Here is a 22305-nt window from a genome sequence, read left to right as displayed (position 1 = left end):
GGGTTCTAAATTTTCCACTTGAATCAATTCAAAGTCAGCTCATGATGATTTGTTCCAAGCATGTAAAGCAGATGCTCTGAGCTAGTAGATTTCTTCTTGGTGGTGGAATCTTCCAAGGATACAAAACTAAAATAGTCATTTCAGATCATATTAGCAAGTTTTCAGATGCCAGTAGGTGAGGGAGAGAGCAGGCACGTGGGTGAAAGAGTGCTTCTACGCTATTTGTGTCTGTGAAATATGTGCTGCTCCGCTGTGTATCTGAGCCATGTACTTGTGAGAGCTACTGTACAGTTTTGTGTGATTTCATGTGACTAGGAGAGAGATAGGAAATTCATGTCTCTCACCTCATCTCTGTCTCTATTCCCTATTTGTATGCAAATGTTTTCTTTATGCCCAATTTTCAGGTTATATAATCCATATCAGTTGTACCTAGTGGCTTGGCTTACTTCATCGAGTGCTCTGCTCCATAGGTATGTCTATTCAGAATTCTGTCAGGCATTCATCTGATATGCAGTCTGTATCAAGAGCACTGGAGTACACACTAGGTATACCGTAGACTGGGTTGCCTCAGCTTTAGCCGCCACCATCCTTCATATTATAATCCTATCTGATAATAACAAACAACAAAGGGGGATGCTCTGTGTATTTAGTATACTATTAAGAGCCTCTGATGAACTGGAAAGATAATAATAAAAAGAGGTATAATAGCTTTTTTCAGACATTATATTTGGGAGTAGTCAACCATGCAAACCTTGAGCAGGTGCAACCTACCATCTTCCTGATACATGTGGTTACCATTTAATCTGAATAAGGCACTGCACAGACTAGTAATCACAGAATCGTAATAGCATACACTCAAGGTTTGTATAGTTGGATACCCCAAAATATAATGCCAGAAAAAGGTGTTAATAATGAAAATGTTGTATCTCACAGAACTGAACTGAGATAATACATGTGAAATGTTTCTCACTCCTGAATAGTGCAGAATAAATAGTATCTAATATAAAAGATGTAGTTAAGCAGGTGTTGGGTAGCTTGGCATGGGGCAATTTACAGCAGAAAAATGGCTTGAAGAGAGAAATGCACCAGCAACTGCATGGTATAAAATTAAAAACCCTCTAAACAATAATCACGATGTGATATATAATGTATAGTTCTGCTATTAAAAAGAGAATGCATTGGGAAATCCACACGTAATGATCGAGACCTGTTCCATACTAGCGAGGCACGGTGAGCTTTCCATTGGTTCCATTCAAAGGCCTAAAATGAAAGGAAGAAAAGCCCAAGATGAACGTACACTGAGGACATGAATTAGCAAAGCCAGCAATTGTATGATTTATTTCCTTACAGGAGCCAGCCATCTTGTTTTTAGAGGCTGGACATTTCATCCTGCCATTTCCAACAACTGATCACCAGTACCTGAAGATCTGTTGATATGAATATGAAATGAGAAGTGAGGGACCACCAAGGACTCATGGAGGTACCTCAGTTTCCCCTGTATCCCTTACCCCATGCCATTTCCTTTTATCCTTCTAACAGCAACCACCACAGCCTCTTCTCTTTGGGGGCTTCCTTCTTTCTTCCCACCCACTTATCATGGCAAGAGGCATGGTAAGCTGAATTAGACCCAACCTTTCCAGGCTCCACCCCCAAATCTCCAGGAATTTCCCATCCTGGAGTTGGCAACCCTACCTCCCCCCCAACACCCTTCTCCAGATTTTTCTAAGTTTCAGCAGGCTTCTTACCACTCTCCCCCGTGCAGCTTTTCCCCCTTTGACTGAGTTGCATCTATTTTCAACATTCCATGCCTCTCTAGAGCAGAACCACAAGTGACAAAAGGCACAGATTGGACACTTGTCTGCTTCCCTCAAGTTTTGATGGGAAATGTAGGCAGCTTGGCGGAATGTTGGTCAAGTGACAGTTGAAAAGTCCATTGGACAGCAGTCAGAGAGCGAAGCTGCGAGACCAGGATGCCTACATTTCCCATCAAAACTTGAGGGAAACAGACAAGTGTCCAATCTGTGCCTTTTGTCACTTGTGGTTCTGCTCTTAGAGCATGCTCAGGCCTCATCTGTCCCTCCCCCTTTTTTTGCTTAACCAATGAAGTCACATGTTTCTGCACATTCTGTGTAGGCAGAGGCCCTCTTATCATGCCTGTGGGTAGTCCCATTGTGCAGCTGTCACAGGGGGTAGTCAATTTACTACTAGATATATTAACAGATGTCTCCCTTCCTCACACATACTAGATCAAGATTCAATGAGTTGTGGGTGCCATGCTTCATTGTGGCAAATCCCGCCCGTCCTCCCCCAGAAATCAGAATAAGTCCAAATAGATGGGAATGGCTTTCTTCAAGGAAAAAACCTGAGGGTATTTGAAAGTGCTAAATACAAGCTGGTTGCCTCATTTTTCAAATGGTTTGGGTCTATTCTTAATGAGGCTTTGCTAGAGTTGCCAAGATGAACCTGGCAACTGGTAGGATGGCTGAGGATGTGGACAAGAGGGCATGTGTGTGATGTCACCAACATCACTATGTCACTTCTGGTTACAACCAAGAAGTGACTATGGGTAGCTCTAGGAATCTAAGGTAAAAAACTATATAGGTTCCGGCATTTCCTAGAGCTATCCTTGTCACATTGGGGTTTTACCAGGAAGTGATATAGTGATGCAAGTGACGTTGCTTCTTTTTTAATTTTATTTTTCTCTCATTACCATCATAGCAATGCTGGGCCATGGGAGGTTGTATGGATCTAGCATTTGTTTTGAGATGGCCTTCTTTCACCCACAGTCCATTGGACTTCTGTTTATATATATTTTAGGTCACACTGGGATACAGATTTAAAGTCACTGAAGCCCACAGATTCCAGTGGTTTTAATATGCTTATGATGTGACAACAGCTGTGAGCTGTATTTAAAATGGCAGAGTGTGAAACAGTAGTTAGAATGTCAAACCAGGATCTGGGAGACCCAGGTTTGAATTCCCACTCTGCCTCAAAAACACTGAACAACTTTGAGCCAGGTTCTTTCTCTTCACAGGATTCTTATGAGTATAAAATGTAGTAGGGGAGAATGATGTCATATACTGCTCTAGATCCTGATTGGGGAGAAAAGCACAGTAGAAATAACTAAATAAATCTAATTATCTGTTGAATTGAGTTGGTGTAGTGGGCATTTGCATACAGGCCTTAAATTAGTTCTTTAAAAAAAATTCATTGGTCGAAATGTTCTTAATAGGGTTGTCACTGTCAGTCCCCCAGTGGGGATGGGGGATCCCCTGCTCCCATTCTCCACCCCCTACCACTACTTACCTAGCCAGCGGGGGGAAAGGCGCAGGAATGGGCTTCCTGGAGCGTGCTCCCAGCATGGCACGATGATATCAGTCCCAGGGGCCCTGGGAGTGCTCCCAGGTTTCGCACTGGGTTGATTCAGCCCATATGGGTGCCCAAATCAGCCCAGTGTGAAGCCTGGAAGCACTCCCAGGGTCTGCATGATGATGTCACTCCCGGAAGTGATGTCATTGCACCATGCCAGGAGCACATGTACATGAGGATGTCTGAAAAGGTAAGTCCTGGGTCCTCTCCTCCTGCCAAGAGGGTAAGGGGGGCCTGGCAACCTTAGTTCTTAAGGGTCCATATGAACTACAGTCATTAACAAAGATTACATGAAAGAGACTCAGAAGAAGTAATTTTTTCTGATGCAAAAGTAATTAGTCCGATTACAAGGATTTACATTCTTGTAAATCTATTGAAGCCAGTTGGCTAAGAAGATGTAACTCTGCTTAGGATGGGCACAGTTAACTAGTAAAACAGATCCCAATTCCTCTGACATAATAGATCAGTATTAGCAAGTACTGCAGATAGATGTGCTGAAGGTAATTTTAGGACCACAGTGGCAGGCAGCTTTGTGGCTTGTGGGTAATGCTGCTTAAGTAAGACAGTAAATGAAATGGCAAGCAATTTGAGCAAAAATATTATGGGTACCATGAGAAGTCCCTGTCTTTCTCATTTTAATTCGATGCCATCAGGCTCGTGTGATAATTCTTAGAGAAACTCCACCAGATTTCTTTCTTTTTTGTTTGTTTTTTGTAATAGCTTGCTCTCAAACAAACCATCGAATAGCAACATCAACAGAAAAACTGTGTGGGAAATTTACAGAGCAATCCTTAACAGAATTAAACCCTTCTAAGTCCATCAAAGCGGCCCCAATAATCCAGACTAGCCCCCTTCCATCAGAGGTCAGAGGCTAAACAGAGTTGGCTCCCTTTGATGGGAGACCACCAAGGAAGACCAACCACCTCTGCTTATTTCTTGCCTTGAAATCCCCATGAGAGGAACCTTCATGGGGTCGTCATGAGTTGGTTGTTGTGACGTCAGGGCATACACATTCAAGCCCATTGACTTAAATGGACTTAGAAGGGTGTCAGTCCATTAAGGATGGCACTGCAAGTTGCCTACAAGTCAAAGAGATTGTGTTGGATGAAATGCAGCCTTTAAAACTCACCTTTTACACTGGCATGTTCTTCTTCTCCTTCTTGGGTCTTTCATGAAAATGTGGAGAAAGAAAATAACAAATTACTTGTACACATGGTGGTATAACGAGAGATATCTCTGTAAGTTTGTGAATACACTATCGACTTTTTCATTAGCTCCGCCCCTTCCCCAGCCATCAACTAGAGCTGAAAGGAAGTTGACTTACCGCAGCACACTGTCAAAGTGATCACCAAGGTTATCAATAGGATGAAGCAGCCACCAGACAAAGGAATCCAGATGTATGGGTCACAACGGAACATCAGACTCTCATGTGGATCTATCACTGCAAGAACAGAGACATAAGAACTTAGAGTCTGAAGCTATTTGTGTAGGAGTTTTCTTCTGTTGCCCACCATTCTCCAATTAAGGACAGAAGGTAACAAATGGTATCAAGAAACCACTGCCACAGCACCATCTCAAATAATCTGATTTATAGTCATTTCAAATAATCAATATTCAGAACTATATTTCACTGTTAGTCACAAGCAAACAAATCTGCTTTGTACCATTTTCTAAAAGTGTAAAGAATGGACATAATCCCAAGAATTTCATGGAGCTCATTCATTGGCATGGAAACCACTATTTTTTTAAAAAAACTCAGGTTGAACAGAGGCACTTTCAACCTGCCTGCAGGAGAAAATAGAAAGAATTGGTCTCAGGATTAAAGAGGTTACATGGGGTTGAATCCAGCCACTTTTTTCACTCAATCTTGCCCAGTGTTCTTCCTTAATACAGCCTCTTTCCCATATGGCTGTCGTCCATGCAGGTCTGAGAAGATCATGCACAGGGCTTTTTTTCTGGGAAAAGAGGTGGTGGAACTCAGTGGGTTGCCCTCGGAGAAAATGGTCACATGGCTGGTGGCCGTGCCCCCTGATCTCCAGACAGAGGGGAGTTTAGACTGCCCTGGCGCGGAGGGCAATCTAAACTCCCCTCTGTCTGGAGATCAGGGGGCGGGGCCACCAGCCATGTGACCATTATTAAGAGGTTCGGGAACTCCGTTCCACCGTGTTCCAGCTGAAAAAAAGCCCTGATCATGCATATGGCAGTGTCCTCCCTGTTTCATCACAAGAAAAGCTGATTGGCTCCAACCCAAGGTGTTACCATTGCATTCCCCATGCTTAGTGCTATCTTGTGTCCCACTGTCATAGAACTTAATTCTTGTATGGAACATTTGGAACAAAGGCACACAAATGTCACTTCTGGGATGCCAAGTTAAAGCATGTGTGGGAAGGGAGGTCTCACTTTGCATTCCGTAGGTTGGATGCCATGAAGATTTCCCTGTGCACAACTATCCTTGCACAAACAGAAGCACTAAATTACTTCTCAGTATCTGCCTGTGCAAAGTGAAAGTGATGTGTTTCCCACTATATTTTCCATTTGCTCAAAGCATTGCATACAGTATTTCTTCTAATATAATTTCAAAACCAAATGAAATAAAATCATTCATTCTACATTGCATTGCTCCGTACGCACATTGACGTCCTATGGATTGGATCCTGCCAGCTTTTTCACTCGCTCATTTCTTCTCCCAACTACAGCCCTTGTTCCACAGGGCTTTTGCTCATGAAGGTCTCATGATCTCAAACATAGCCTTTTTGGGTACTCAGAGGGGATGTCTCCTCCATCTTTCACCAGCAGAAAAGCTGGTTGGATCCAAGCCTATGCTTTGCTGCAGCCCTATCTCAAGGGGGTGCACTAAGTATGTTTTCCTTGCCACTCACACTTCACTCGATCTGATGCATTGTATACATTTCTGCATCAGTGATTTATATATATATGTGTGTGTATGTGATGTATGGCTGTATACAAATTATTTTTTACTTATTTCCTACAAGAAAATGATACCAACATAAGGAAACGGTCATAAGGACACATGGAATGGCTTGAGGGATCAGACAAAAGTTTACCTAGCCTATTGTTTCCAAGGACCGTCAGCCATATGTCTCTGTGATGTGAACAAGGGGCAACAATCCTTCCCTTTCTTCATAAACATAGTGTATTCATAGGTAGACTTGCTCTGTTGACTAGCACATCGATGTAGCTATGATTAATTTGTTTATAGAATTTATATTCTGCCTTTTTGCCTAATTAGGGCTACCAAGACCGCTAACAATTAAAAGCAATTAAAATTATCACAAAACCACTTTTAAACCAAAAGCAAAATACATATTTAAGAAACACATACCTATCCTGGCCTTCATGTGTCTAATCCATTTTTAAAGCCCCTTGCTGTCCCATTGTGAGTCTCCTTTATTTTTCTCTATTTTAAAATACTTATAGTCCCTCCTATTCCTGAAGGTTTTGAGGCAGCTAACAAAAAATAATCAATTACATTATTTATTTATTTATTTATTTATTTATTTATTTGTATTATTATAGTCCTCTTTTCTCAGTGAGACTCAAGGCAGATTACGTAGCATGTCAATATGAACTACGGCTGGAACATCCCCTAAACAATGCAACAGATTACAGCAAAATTCAATACTCGGTACTTTGAAGTTCCTCTCTCTTTTTCAAAGCATCTCTCAACCATTCCGATACAGTATAGCTCTCCAACGTGCCTAAAAAAGCCCTCCTGAATAATTCAGTTTTGCAAAATTGGCAGAAAGCTTGAAGAATGAGAACCTTCTAACCTAGTTTCTTTAAAATAATCCCTAAAAGCCTACTATATAATTTTTTTTAAAAGTCAACCTCATCATTACTCAATATTCCAAACAATACCATAAAATAATTAACAAACCAGTACCTTTAAACAACATGGGCAAAACTTTCCATGGTCAGAGATCCAGCCAAGTTAGCCATGTTAGTCTGTCAGATCTGACAAAGAGAACTGTGGTTCATCAGATCTGACGAAGAGAACTGTGGTTCTCAAAAGCTTATGCTACAGTAAAGTTGGTTAGTCTTAAAGATGCTACTGGGCTCTTTACTATGGGCAAAACTAGCTAATTTCTGCCCCAACAGAAAGCCCTTTGGGGACAAAAAGACTCAAACCCTCCAAAAAGAAAGCAAAGACAGGATCTGCTGCATGGCAAGCCATTCCAGATAAGTAAGGAATGGTCTGCTGATCTTGAAGAGGCCTTCATAGATCCACCAAAGAAAGGAAGACAGTGAAAATCCTTCTCCCTCCCAAGAAAGAGTGTTATACATTGTACACTTCCTAGGGGATTCCTCTCTTCCTTTCCTTCATTTTAGCTGGTTCTGCACTAGAGTCTCTTTCCCTTTGGTTGAAGTAACTGGGTTGGATCCAACTAGATTTTCTGCTGGAGGAAAAGGGAGGAGGGCATTTCCTTTGGTCACAGAAAAGGCCATGTGGAGAATCTTGGGACCTCCATGAACAAAAGCCATGTGAGATGGGGTCTGTAATCAAGTGAAGGATTCAGCAGGATTTAAGGGGAAAGCTGGCCGGATCCAACCCGCTGTGTTAACCTCCTAGATTTGGCAAAAATACTGGAATAGTCTGGTATTGGGGTGAAATAGATCTCACTTTAAGTAATAGTTGTTAAAAATGGTTGGGTAAAACGGAAAGTATTTTAATGCTCAATATAAAAGTAGTACTTTTGTTTATACCGAAACCATTTATGATGTTCCAGAATGTTAATTCCTATGGGACAGGGGTTGCTAACCTCCTCATTAATAACAGCTACTTTTGAGTAATGGCAAAATAGCTATGCTGCTGTCTCCCCACAAAAAGAACCAGAAATGAAGCAGCCCAGAGAAAACCTTACAATACAAACCCTTTTTGAAAAGCCCAGAATACATCTTTTCACATTTTCTCCCTGGGTCTTCTAGAAGTTTCATGAGCTCCTCCGGAGTAGCTACTGAGCTACTTTCTGGAGACCTTTGCTATGGGGCTTAAAGACCGTTGATGTCCTGTGTGTGTGTTATGTGTCATCAAGTCCCCTCTGACCTATGGCAACCCTATGAAGGAAAGATCTCCGAAACAGATGTGCTCAGATCCTGCAAACTGGAGGACGTGGCTTCTTTTATTAAGTCAAGCCATCTCTTTTTAGGTCTTCCCACGTTCCACTTTTCATAGCATTATTGACTTTTCCAGAGCATTTTGTCTTCTCGTGATGTGACCAAAGTATGATAGCCTCAGTTTTGTCATTTTAGCTTCTAAGGAGAATTCAGGCTTGATGTCCTATTCAAGCATATACATTTTCCAGCTCAAAAGCTCCTGGAGCTTTGAATAAAAATACCAAAGACTGACTGACTGACCTATTTATTGGTTGTTGTGGGTTTTCCGGGCTGTATTGCCGTGGTCTTGGCATTGTAGTTCCTGACGTTTCGCCAGCAGCTGTGGCTGGCATCTTCAGAGGTGTAGCACCAAAAGACAGAGATCTCTCAGCGTCACAGTGTGGAAAAGATGTAGGTCATTTGTATCTACTCAGCAGGGGTGGGGTTGAGCTGAGTCATCCTGTAAGAGTTTCCCAGGGTGTGGAATGCTAATGGCGGGAGGCTTCACTGTATCCTGAGGAGGTTCTTTTGCATATGGATTGGTGCTTGATGTGCTAATCTTCTCTGCAGGGCTATTGTCGGGTGTGGAGTGTTTTGTTAGCCTGGTGTTTTTCAGAACTGGCAACCATGCTCTGTTCATTCTTAAGGTTTCTTCTTTCCTGTTGAAGTTTTGCTTATGCTTGTGAATTTCAATGGCTTCCCTGTGCAGTCTGACAAAGTAGTTGGAAGTGTTGTCCAGTATTTTGGTGTCCTGGAATAAGATACTGTGCCCTGTTTGAGTTAGGCTATGTTCAGCCACTGCTGATTTTTCAGGTTGTCCAAGTCTGCAGTGTCTTTCATGTTCTTTTATTCTTGTCTGGATGCTACGCTTTGTGGTCCCGATGTAAACTTGTCCACAGCTGCAGGGTATACAGTATACTCCTGCAGAGGTGAGGGGGTCTCTACTGTCTTTTGCTGATCGTAGCATCTGTTGTATTTTTCGGGTGGGTCTGAATACTGCTTGAAGGTTATGCTTTTTCATAAGCTTTCCCATCTGATCAGTAATTCCTTTGACGTCAGGAACTACAATGCCAAGACCACGGCAATACAGCCCAGAAAACCCACAACAACCATCGTTCTCCGGCCGTGAAAGCCTTCGACAATACATCGACCTATTTATTTATTTAGGGGATTTATATGCTGCCTCTCCAAAGTCCTGCTTGAGATAGCTTGAGTAAAAACAACACATTTTAAAACAACACATTGGGTACAAACAACAATCATTTTAAAAAAATCATTAAGTATCTGTATAAAAACAGAACGAAAAACTCGCCACTTGACACCTCACTTACTGTACCAATATGGTGGAAAAATTAACCCTCCTTCTTTCTGACCTGGATCTACACATCTCTTCTAGAGCAGCAAAGTTTGCCCTGGCAGCTAAGAAAATCAGGGCTTGAGCTGTGCTTAGACTTCTTCACTTATGTATAACAAAGGTGCTCATGTGCTGTAATTTTTATATGTTTTTAATGTCCCCGTTTTATTGTTTGGTGTTTATGCTTATATAGTTTGGTGTTTGTGCTTATATATTTTACTTAGTTGTATTCGCTTGATTGTGATGGCCTTTGGCCACGTGTAATAAATATTCTGAACTCTGAACTCTACTACACCAACATGAACTATCTATTGTTTGGTCTGGTGACATTTTTTATCATGTTTATGCCCCCATCACACACACCCTGCGACTTTGTCACCTGTTAGCAGGGTGGCAAAGTTGGGGAAGGGCTCAGCAGCACGAATTTAAACCCATTGCCTTAGATTTGTGTAGGTTCCTTTATTTTCTCATCCAGTTTAACCAGGCCTCTTACTGACCACAATGCCCTTCTGTGGAAATTCCCATTAAATGTAACAAGAGCCCTGCTGGATCAGACCAGTTTTCCATCTAGTCCAGCATTCTGTTTTACACAATGGTCAATGAATTACCCTGGAGGGCCAACAAAGAAAGTTATAGAGGCAGCAGCCTTCTCCTGAGGTTCCCTCCTAGCAATGATGTTCAGAGGCTTACTGCCTCGGAATGTGGAGGTTCCCTTTACTAACAATGACTAGTAGCCACCTATGAACCTCTTCTCCATGAACCTGTCTAACTGTCTTTTAAAGCTATCTACTCTTGTAACCATCACTACATCCATTGGCAGTGAATTCTACAATTTAATTACTTGTTTAGATGTGTATTTTTTGGATGTCCTGTACCTATTGTGCATAAACATTGGGTGTCCCCGAGTTCTAGTACTATGGAAGAGGGAGAAAAATCTCCCTTTATCCATGTCCTCTGCCCTATGCATAATTTTATAAACCTCCATCATGTCTTGCTCAGTCTTCTTTTTCTAAACTGAAAAGTCCCAGACTCTCCAGCTTTTCCTCATAGAAAGGGAGCTTCTATCCTCTGATTATCTCGGTTGCCTTCTTCAGTACTTTCTCCAGGTCTGCAATATATTTTTAAGAAACAGAAACTACAGAGGCAAAAACAGGGAGGCCTGAAACACCACAGAACAATTGATTCCTGCACAGTAGGAGAAGACATGGGGCCAAGCTACACATGACGAATGACACTTGAACAGCAAGTGTATTTCTCCCTGTTCACTTGCCCTCCACTCAATCCACTTGCCGTTCAAGTGTCATTCGTCATGTGTAGCTTGGCCCATGGACTACAACATAGCACTCTTTACAAAAACAATTGTATATATTTTTAATATGTCTTTGGGTTCAGTTATGATGAGCACAAATATACAAGAGCATAAGGGATGCATTCACATACTTGGAACTGTGGCATCTGAACATTTCTTGGGTTCACTGGTGATGTGTGGATTGTTGATGTTTGGCTCTTCTGGACCACGCCGTTGTGTTGTGGGAGCTTGGGTGGTTCTTACTGTAAACAAAATCAATTAGCAGAATTCATGGGCATTGCAAGATACGAAGATAAAGAACAATGTGGCTGAGCACCTGTGCTACCTTGGCCCTTTCCACACTACTTACTTGCTTCCAGAACATCCTGAAATGTAGTGCAAAAAAAGCGGAAGATAGCGTCTTCTTGTGAGAATTTTGCGCAATGTCGCGCAAGTTTTGCACTACATTTCGCAATGTTTCAGAAGCAAGTAAGTAGTGTGAAAAGGACCCTTTTCATTTAATTGTATATTCACTTTATTTATAGACTGCCTTTCTCACTGAGACACAAGGTGGATTACACAGTGAAAACAACACACTCAGAAAAAAGATTTTTTCATGTCTCCTACAGTGGCTGTTAAAGATTCAGGAAAGAGCTTACCTGGCAGGAAGACTGAGAGGCCTGAACTGAAGTGTATGACTTGGTTGCGGAAGACAATGCAGTAATAAATGCCCTCATCCTGATTCTTGAATTTTTTCACTATCAGTTTGTATGTGTTACCATTTCTTGTTGCTTCATAGTTTGGGGTATTCTCAGGTGTCACTCGTGACCTTGAATTAATGTATAAGATGGAGTGGAGACTACGGTCATTGCGCTGAAGCATCCAGGACACCCCAGCATCTGGAAAGCTGGTTTCACAATCCAGTTCCACTCGGGCATTGATGTCCTGAGGAGCTTTATTGATCATTTTAATTTTCATAGCATTAAATTGGGAGGTGCAGTAGCCTGGGGAGAGAAGAGATATCCAAAGAATTTGTTTTATGGATTGCTGTCTAAGGTTTGGTTCCAGGTAACTCAAAGCAAAGTTTGGTTCTATCCCTCAATTCTGCCTCATTCCCCTTCTAACTACAGCCCCTGTCCCACGTGGTTTTTGCTCGTGCAGGTCTCATGATCCCCAGCATAGCCTTTTGGAGTCGTCAAAGTTCCTCCTTCCTTTTTACTAGCAGAAAAGCTAGTAAGATCCAACCCAAAGGATACAGAGAGTGATGGTTGTTGTGGGTTTTCCGGGCTGTATTGCCGTGGTCTTGGCATTGTAGTTCCTGATGTTTCGCCAGCAGCTGTGGCTGGCATCTTCAGAGGTGTAGCACCAAAAGACAGAGATCTCTCAGTGTCACCAAAAAGATCTCTGTCTTTTGGTGCTACGCCTCTGAAGATGCCAGCCACAGCTGCTGGCGAAACGTCAGGAACTACAATGCCAAGACCACGGCAATACAGCCCGGAAAACCCACAACAACCATCGTTCTCCGGCCGTGAAAGCCTTCGACAATACATCGATACAGAGAGTGTTTTTCTCAAAGAGAGAGCAAATATCTACTTATTTCATTTAATTTATACCCCACTATTCCCCACAATGGGGACCAAAGTGGCTTACTACATCATCTCCTCCATTTTATTCTCACAATAACCCTGTAAAATAGGTTAGGTTGAAAGTGTATGACTGGCCCAAGGTCACCAGGCAACTTTTCATGACCAAGTGGGGTTCTGAACCTGCATCTCCTATGTACTCACAAATCCTGTACTCTCTCTAACCACTGCACCATTTTGGCTCTCATTGAAAGAATCAAATATTGTGAGCACATTAATATATCTGGTCTGCTGATTGATCCTGAAATGTAAAGCTGTTTCATAGATAAAAGAAATGATCCATACTTGTACAGGTGAACAATATGTCCCTTAGCTTAGTTATTTACATTCATGTTCTAGAGTGAAGCCATTTATCTCACTGACCTGAATGTAGCAACTCAGCCATAAATATATTTATCGGCTGCCAACTCAGTGCATTGTAGTGGGGCTTACTTTCAGGTAGGTTTAGGTTAGAGCACTTCGGATCCTAGGTAGGTAACAGATTTTGTAAATCTAGTCCAGCTGCTGTGATATGGACAATGGTATGTACCTTGACAGGTAAGGGACTGCTTCAGTGCATATGTTTTTAAATACTTTTAAATGCTTTTGTCTGTCTATTTAAAATTGTTGAGATAATGGGGCAGCATCCAATTGGCTTTTCTGCAGAAAAGGAGAGTTTTTTTTTTTAATCATTCAGACTGGCTTTGATGGGGATCAGTGGGCTTTAATAATGAGGGATCACAAACACTAGCTGGATCCCACCCAATGTATAAATTAAAGAATAATCATAAAACTGTCATTAATGAATACTGATAATAAAATTTAAAAAAAACACAAAATTGGGATGAATGACTAAACAGTTTTTCCCCAACTAGAATATTTTTTTTCACCCAAGCACCTTCAAAAATCTTTGCATGTACCAAACATGGTTTGCTGCTGTCTTGGGATTGGGAATATGTCCTCCAAGGCCTTGGCCTGTTCCTGTGAGTGCAACTAGTCACTGGGGCTAAAAAAAATGTCTTTTTACATTCTTTTTCTCTTTTTATCAACTGTTTCATTTTTCTACCTGTTGCTATTAACTTTGTAGGTTCAGTCGGACTGTATACATAATATGGTGTATGATTTTTATATGTAATCAACATGGTATTTATATGTGTAATATATGCCATTTATATGTATAATATACATATAACATATAATGCTAGTTTATTGATATATGAATAACATTAACAATTGTGTATATTTTATTAAGGAAAAAATGGTGTTAGGAGACAATGGTGCAAAAATCAAGAACCCTGGGGTGGACTTGCCCACTGGAAAAGCAAAACTGAAACAGATCTTTGGGTCAAAAAAGGACTGAAATGTCAAATTTAAAAACACACCTGTCCTTTGCAAGAATGTTGGGGACAGTGTGGCGGAAAGCAATAATGTCAGTAGCTGTGATGATGCTTTTACTTTTTTTTTAATGATTTTATTGGAAAAATAAAATTTGTAAAAAACTCACTACAGAAGGTGACAAAATTCCAAAATCAAGTTGCGTAAAACTATACATCACGTTATACAGATCTTAATAGTTAAGTTAACAAAATATAATTAAAATAACAAAGATTGTGAAAGGAATATGGATAATCTTTGTTCTTTAAAAGTTTTTCCAATACCGGATACCAATTATTCAGGAAATTTGACTGACATAGGATACTCATATGACCTCCTAACACCTGCTATTTGTCGAAGATTATATAATCCTACAAGCACATGTACCACTCCTTTATCTTTAATAACTGGGGGGCCTGCCAATGAGAGGCTATTACTCTTTTAGCTAGCAATAGTAGCATTACTATTAAATTTTTCTGTATATTAGGGATGTCTAAATCTGGAAAAACATTCAACAATATTGATTGTATCATGAATGGAATTGTATGTCCAGTAATATAAGTTATTTGTTGCTCAATTTTTTCCCAAAATTTAACAAACACTGGACAAGGCCACCAACAATGCATATAAGTTCCCTCCCCTCCACAACCTCCCCAACAATGAGAACTATATCTTGGGTTAATATGCGCTATTTTAGTTGGAGTAGAGTACCATCTAGCAAAAAAATTATACGCTTGATATACTGAATTTAAAGAGCTGGTATGGAGGGGATGAGATGACCAAATACTTTCTCAAACTGAATCTGTTAAAGAATTCTCACAATCACACATCCAAGCTTTGTGAAAAGATAATGAATTAGACCTGTCAAAACTAATTAATAATTTATAAATTTTTGAGATCAAACCTTTTGGAGAATATGACGAATTACTGAGCAACTCTTCAAAAGAGGTGACAGGTTTTTGCAAATCTTTCTTAATCTCTGGTGTATGACATAAATGCTGTAATTGGAGATAATCTATCCAGGTGATTTTGTCTTGAAGTTTAGATTCTAATTGCAATTTACTACATATTATTCCATTATTAACAATATCAGTAAATCTTATATTGTTCATTTTTTTCCAAAGCTTATATGAGGTACTACTTAGCACAGGGGGGAAACCACACCTGGTTGGTAAAAGTGGAGCAAGTAGAAACCTTTGGTAAATGCCTTTTCCTAAAGTTATCTCAAATCTTCAAAATGGTCTCTAAATATGGATTCGCATTGGTTAACTTTGATCTCTGACTAGGTGATATCCACAGAATTTCTCTCAATTGAAAAGGAGAAGTAAAGGTTTCTTCAATATATTTGGAATCAGTGCACATTCCAACTTCATTATATTTAAGTACATTTGTAAGAATAATGGCCTCATGATAAGTTTTAATATCTGGAAATGACAACCCTCCTGATTCTATGGGCTGCCTTAACGCATTAAAAGCAATCCTTGGAGCCTTATAATTCTACATAAATTTAAGTAATAAAGTTTGCCATCTTGATAACAATAACTTAGGTATATTAACAGGTAAGACCCTCAAGATGTATAATAATCTTGTAAATAAAAAGAATTTTATAAGAGAAACCCTTTCAGGCCAAGATAAATGCATTGTTTTCCAATTCTGTATTATAGATTGAATAGATTTTACTACATTTAAATGACTGTATTTTATAAGATCTGTCAGTTTTGAGGGAATTATCACTCCAAGGTATTTCCAATTGTTATTGTCCCAAACAAAATTATAATTACCATTAAAATAAATTCTATCTAGCACTGACAAAGTGATTGAATAAAGAATTGTTTTGTTTGCATTGACTTTCAAACCAGAAACCCTCCCAAATTATGCCAATACAGAACTACAGGGAGCATAGCTTTAGAGTCTGTCAAATACATAGTGAGGTCATCAGCAAACATGCTGATTTTCATAGATCTTTCCCCGATGACGATGCCACGAATTGACTCAGTTTGACATATCAAGGAAGCCAAGGAAGGTTCCATTGCGGGTGCAAAGCCTTTACAACACTGCTGCTAGATCACAGCCGTGCTATGAGAAATGCTGCCTTGACAGGATAAATGGACTAAGAGTCTCTCTACATGAGTCATCTGTCACACGAAGAACACATATCGGGAGACGCAATGTTAGCCAGGAAAGGTAATTTAAAAAGACAGAGCTAGCAGCTGAGCAAAGGCTTTGATATACACTGGTGGTGTGTAAAGGGGTTGTGAAATGCCAGAAGGGAAACTTTAGCCCATTATAACCTCTCCAGGTCCAAGTCCAGCTCTGGAAGGCAGCTCCGGCGCATTTCCATTTCTTGCTGCCCTCTGGTTGCAATCCCACAGAGTTTTAAACTGGAGAGATGAAATTGACAGAGCCTTCAGGGAGGTGAAGATGAAATTAACAAACCCTCTGAGGAGGGATCTCTGCTGGCTCTGTCTTTTTAAACTACGTTTCTCAGCTTACACTGCGTCTCCCTACACTTGACGAACACACGCTGAAGCATCTCATGTAGAGAGACGCTAATTTGTTAGTAAAACAAGAGATGAAACATTGCCACAACTTAAACTTGTCTGATACCACACCAGGGCGGGGGAACATAATCAACAGACCTGCATTCCTCTACAAAAGGAAAGGAGACAGTGTGCTAATCTGGTTTTAAATGAAAAATAAATTCAAGGGTTTAGGGGTCATTTATTTATTTACTTTTTTTATATCTTGCCTTTCTCCCCAGTGAACTTCAAAAGCAGCTGACATCATTTTCCTCTTATTCATTGTATCCTCACAACAATCCTGTGAGGTAGGTTAGGCTGACAGCCTGTGACTGGCCCAAGGACCCAGCAAGCTTTCAAAACAGAGTGCAAATTCGAATCTAGCTCTACCAGATCCTAGTCCAACACTCTAGACACTACATTATACTACACAGCAAATTCTTTAACATCAGATTCTTTAACAAAGCAGGGCTTATTTAACAAAACTTAATGTTAAGAAGCATTAATGTCATTAAAGAGAAAACATGATCTGGGCTATCCAGGATGTAGAAAATTAAGAGCCTTGAAGGTCAAATCCCAGCAAACTTGAATAGTTCCCACAAACAGATTGATGGTTTTTAGAAGATGTGTGATATGTCCTTGGGAACTTAATGGCCACGTGCTCTACCAGCTGCCCTTTTACTGCCATCTTCAAGGGCAGCTCATGTACAGGGCATTATAGTATCCTGATCTAGAAATAACCACATCTTGCAATCTGAGGAGAAGCAGTACTTAACTGACTGGCTGTGATGGGAACAAGATCCATGTTTTTTAGCAGAGTATCTGCTTGCCGTACGAACCTCACCTTGTAAAATATCCCTCAAGATCCATAGCTTGAGTAACCAGGAGTAACTCCTTACCTCCAAATCTGATTCCCAATGGGGAATGTAATCCTGTCAAGAGCAGATATCTCCCCGACTAACTGATTAGTTGGTCTTCCTATCATCCTCATCTTATCTGGATTAAGTTAGACTGTTTGGATTCAGTTCATTTACCCTCATCCTGTCCAACAATTACTTCAAGCACTCATTCAGGATGGTTATCACAAAGTATAGAGTTGGATGTTATCAGTATATTGAAGATTCTACACTATAAATTCCTGGAAAACTTCAGCCAGTGGCTTCGTGTAGAAGTTAAATAGCGTGGGAGACAATGTTAATCCTTATGGAACCTCATAGGAGAATCCCCAGTCTCCAAGCATGACAGTTGAAACCTGTCTTTCAGGTAGGATCAGAACTAAACATGTTTCAGAGGCTTTTCCATTGTGCCTTTGATAACTTATTATGAGTGTGGCTGTGGTCTGATTTCTTTCAACCTGTATTTTTTGTGATTTGAGATTGTATTTGTTTTTGTTTTTCATTAGATGTAAGCTGCTTTGGGTTTTGTTGCTTGGGAGAAAAGTAAGAAATAAATATTTAAAACAAAAAATTAATGGATTCGCCATAATGCAGTGCTTTCAGTCCCCAGTCCAGAAGGATGCCAAGACTGATGGTATTGAATGGTAGCCAGAAGTCAAGCCTGTGTCCTCTGTTGTGCTTCAAAATGGTCACCCACCAAATAAGAATTTTTAATTTATCTAATGTTCTGTTATGTATTTATTCATTGATTAAACATGTATATTTACAGTAATTCAACATCTGTAACGTTTTTAAGGATCTTTAATGATGCTATGTTCTCTTAAACAAATTACTCAGATGTCTCATTCATTGTATGAAATCCTCATTTTAAACTCACTGCCCAGTCCTACACAAAACTCATTATGTTAAAATGTATGTAAATGGTCATGGGTTCACTATACAACTTTGTGCTTAATTATAACCACTGTCTGAGGAGTTTGGAAAAAACCTCATAAGCAAAACTGAGCATACTTTGTCTATCTGCTAGTTTATAATCTAGTCTGCTAATTTATAATAAATGCTTTAAGCCCTCAGAAGAAAAACTTTAGATTTCATATCATGATTATTTGGAAACCTTCTTGTTACTAATTTTTTTCCCTATGCCCCTCTGTGTCAGTGTAATTCCTTACTGGGAATGTTGGAGGGAAAGGGAAGCAGAATGCTTCTCAAGTCCTCAGATTACACTCATACTGCAGACTTAACCAAGCTGTGCGCACAGGATTTTTTCATACTCAAAAACAGTCTGGGAGAGTGATCACTGCTGGTACCATGGGTACATATCCCAGTTCCCCCTCAGGCAAACAGGTTTTGAGGTTTTTCTGTAGTATCAAAAACCCAAACCTCTTTGATGGCTGACAAAAGTGAGAGAAAAGATACATATACCTTCTTAGATCCAGAGGAGTTAGCCATGTTAGTCTGTAGTAGCAAAAGCAAAAAGAGTCCAGTAGCACCTTTAAGACTAACCAATTTTATTGTAGCATAAGCTTTCGAGAATCAAGTTCTCTTCGTCAGATGCATGGTACAGAACCTGCTTATGTAGCTTATGCTACAATAAAATTGGTTAGTTTTAAAGGTGCTACTGGACTCTTTTTGCTTTTATATATCTTCTTGTTTGTTACTTTGCCAAGCACTATGAATAGTGAGATAATGAATAAATAAAACAACTGACAGTGTTTGGGGGTACTCCTTCATTGGAAGAAATTCCTCTCTCAAATCATTTTCAACTCCACACAGCCACCCTGCCACACACACCAAAGTTCTGTCTCTATCTTGAATACGCAGTTTATGTGATAGAACTTGCAGTACTTGTCATTAAGCCAGGAAACTCAGTCGAGTTTGTTTTGGAGGCCCATTTTTAAAATCTTGCTCAATTTTTAGTATAGTCTGCCTTTTTGTTCATTATTAATTATTAATTTCCCTTTTCACCAGTTCTTTAGTTTGGACTTCTGGTCAAATAGCTTTACTTGAGTTACATATTAAATTACCATTACTAATAACACAATTCAGAATGCCATGCAACTAGCTCTGTGGCATTTTGTGCTTTACCCCCACCCCCCGCACACATACATATTCACACTGCTACCCCAAAAGCAATCCTGAAATGAGCATAACTGCTTAAAATTGCTTTTCTAGAGGAGAAACTGTTTTTGAAACTTAAGGAACATTAAAATAAATAAGTTTGTGACATGGAATTCAGATAAAAGAAAATCACAAATCCTAGACCACATAAATATAGCGTGGGATCCAGCCAGCTTTTCACTTCATTTTAGCCAATTCTCATCCTTATTATAAACCCTACCCCTCGTACTTTTTATTTATTTTAATTTATATACTTCATTTTTATCTCAGTTTTCTCCCTAAAGGAAACCCTATGCAGCGTACATACATCTCCTTTCCTCCATTTATCCTCACAACCCTATGAGGTAGGTTAGGTAAGAGCATGTGCCCAAGGTCACTCAGCAAGCTTACATGGCACTGTGCGGATTTGAATATGGTTCTCCCAGATCCTGAACTCTAACCACTATACAACACTGACTTTCTTTTGTCCATGTAGGTCTCAGCATCTGCAGCATAATCTTTGTGGCTGCCGAAGGGGACCCTTTCCTCCCCTTCTCACCAGCAGAAAAGCGGCTGGATCCAGCCCCGATAGATAGATAGATAGATAGATTAGATAGATAGATAGATAGATAGATAGATAGATAGATAGATAGATAGATAGATAGATAGATAGATAGATAGATAGATAGATAGATAGATAGATAGATAGATAGATAGATATTAGCAAACATAATTTTATAATAAAGATCCACTATGATGGAACCCTACTTACATAGAATCAGACTAACCCTCAGAAGAGAAGAAAAGCTGGCCATTTTCTCGTTTTGCAAGCTGGTTTCAAAGACAGGTAAGCCAAGGCTATCTGAAGACTGATGGAGCTACTTAGAGGAAAGGATGTGGTGTCAGCAGCCCCCCTAACGGAAGAGAAGTTTCTCAGCTTGCTCTTTATGGTGAATTTGAAATGAGCAAGAGGAACCATGAAGAATTCCCAGTTTTAATGAATTTATCGTCAGCAATAGATTTTTCCATTTTCAGTCTGCGGGCTTTGCTTATAGTTTAAAAAGTTTTTTTTAAAAAACTTTAAAAAAAACCTTTTAAAAAAGTTTTTAAAAGTTTTTAAAAGTCCATGTTTTCCTTCAATCTTGCAAAATTCTCCAAATATGAGGAGGACGTGGAGGCAGGCTGTGCTCCTTCTGTGGTGAAGCAAAGCCTTTATCTGATGCTGGCAGGAAAAAATCAGCAGGCCGGCATGATAAGGACTTGTAGAAGAGGAACTCTAATACCTCTGGATCTACAAATTCTATTCTGCAAAATACCATACACTGAAAGTGCATGATTACATACTTATAATCAAGAAAAATAAAAGGCAAAATTAATTAACTATCACTTTGGCTGCAAAAGGAAAAGTAATCAATAAAGCCCCCTTCCCCCAACTAATTAAGAATCATTTCTGCAATACCAGGGTTGTTAGCCATTGTTAATAAATAGGAAATAAGCTGGGTTGCAGAAACAACACAAAGGGAGGGAACAAAATTTAAAAGGTCAGTGGACTAGTAAAAGCTTAATAGAGTTTTGCCACGCTACCTTGGATGGACTGGCAATTGCCCTGTACTAGCATTTCCTACTCCCTGCAAGTCAGTATTCCCATATTTTTTGTGGGATTCCTGTTCTTACAAAAGTATAAAAGAGAACTGGTACAACGAATTGAGCGACCATAGAATGATGCGTATGTATTTGTCATCTTCAGTAAAAGTGTGTGAGGGTACAACCAATCTGGAATGATGCAAGTTCAAAGATATTGGTTTCAACGCCTTATTGCAGATTTTTTGTTAGACGGTGCAAACTTTGTTTGGGAATAATTCTGTTAATTTCTGTTGATACAACGGTGAAGTCTTAGAAGTATGACTCTCTGAAGTGTCTGTAAAAAAAAATCCTCTGAGTCCTGACTTTTTTTTCCGGTTGCAGCAGTTAGGATAGGAATCGGAGCATACTCATTGAAAAAAGGAGAGAGGAAGCAGCAAACAGCAAAGACCAAAGCATGTTTACAGGTGCTTCCAGTGAAAGCAGTTGAGTGGCATTCATTAACCATCAAAGGACATATTATTCAGGCTAAAATTCTTTGCACAGACTTCCTTGGGGGGAGTCACTGAGTGAGAGTCACTTCTGCATGTGCAGAAGCATAATTGTTCATATTCCCTGCTGAGTTGCATGCAACAGTTTCTTCTGGGATGCCATCTAAGTTTTTAGTTGAGAGGGAAAGTTGAGCAATGTTGCACGTATTTGGATTGCTTCTTTGACCAGTATTTCCACACACACACACACACACACACCGAAAGTTATGGCTTATTTTGAGGTATCCTTGGAAGATCAAATATGGGAATGAAAATAATGGGTTGAAAGCACAATGACTTACGTGGATTGGAATTATACACTAGGAGAGCATTTCAGTCTGTTTCCTTTTCCAAACCCCTTGATAGTCTAAGAAGCTTTTTAGTTTAAGAAAAGATTAAAGCTACTTACAAATAAACCTCTGTTCCAGAATGAATGAAAATTGTACTTTAAACCACAGCTTAATTTCCATACTATGTAAGCCGTAAACATGTTGAGTCTCACATATTAAAGACTACTTAGTTATGAATTATGTTCTCTGCAGGTATAACTTTCTTGATCT

The 22305-nt window shown here is 39.8% G+C and overlaps 1 protein-coding gene across 2 annotated transcripts; it reads right to left on the bottom strand.

Annotated features, from left to right (window-relative positions):
* Positions 1-477: 477 nt before the first annotated feature.
* On the bottom strand, positions 478-20485 carry LOC129340098 (T-cell surface glycoprotein CD8 alpha chain-like). Of its 2 annotated transcripts, none has more exons than XM_054994673.1 (6): positions 20407-20485; positions 11786-12130; positions 11279-11389; positions 4694-4810; positions 4499-4535; positions 478-1260 (listed from the first exon to the last, which is right to left on the bottom strand). In XM_054994673.1, exons 1-6 carry the CDS (start codon positions 20447-20449, stop codon positions 1218-1220), a joined length of 696 nt encoding a protein of 231 aa, XP_054850648.1. In that variant the 5' UTR covers positions 20450-20485; the 3' UTR covers positions 478-1217. The 2 variants fall into 2 exon arrangements, with proteins under 2 accessions (XP_054850648.1, XP_054850649.1); XM_054994674.1 differs by having other exon boundaries at positions 4694-4804.
* Positions 20486-22305: the final 1820 nt, after the last annotated feature.

This window comes from Eublepharis macularius, chromosome 12 (assembly GCF_028583425.1).
Source record: "Eublepharis macularius isolate TG4126 chromosome 12, MPM_Emac_v1.0, whole genome shotgun sequence".
Taxonomy (NCBI): domain Eukaryota; kingdom Metazoa; phylum Chordata; class Lepidosauria; order Squamata; family Eublepharidae; genus Eublepharis; species Eublepharis macularius.
This window is presented reverse-complemented; position numbering and strand designations above follow the sequence as displayed.

Bases quoted from the DNA above. Each gene is read 5' to 3' on its own strand.
- LOC129340098 (XM_054994673.1), bottom strand. From the start codon at position 20,449: ATGGCCAGCTTTTCTTCTCTTCTGAGGGTTAGTCTGATTCTAT. The intron at 12,131-20,406 runs GTAAGTAGGGTT...TTCTCTCCCCAG, and splicing joins GAGGGTTAGTCTGATTCTAT to GCTACTGCACCTCCCAATTT. The intron at 4,536-4,693 runs GTAAGTCAACTT...TTTTCATGAAAG, and splicing joins CACTTTGACAGTGTGCTGCG to ACCCAAGAAGGAGAAGAAGA.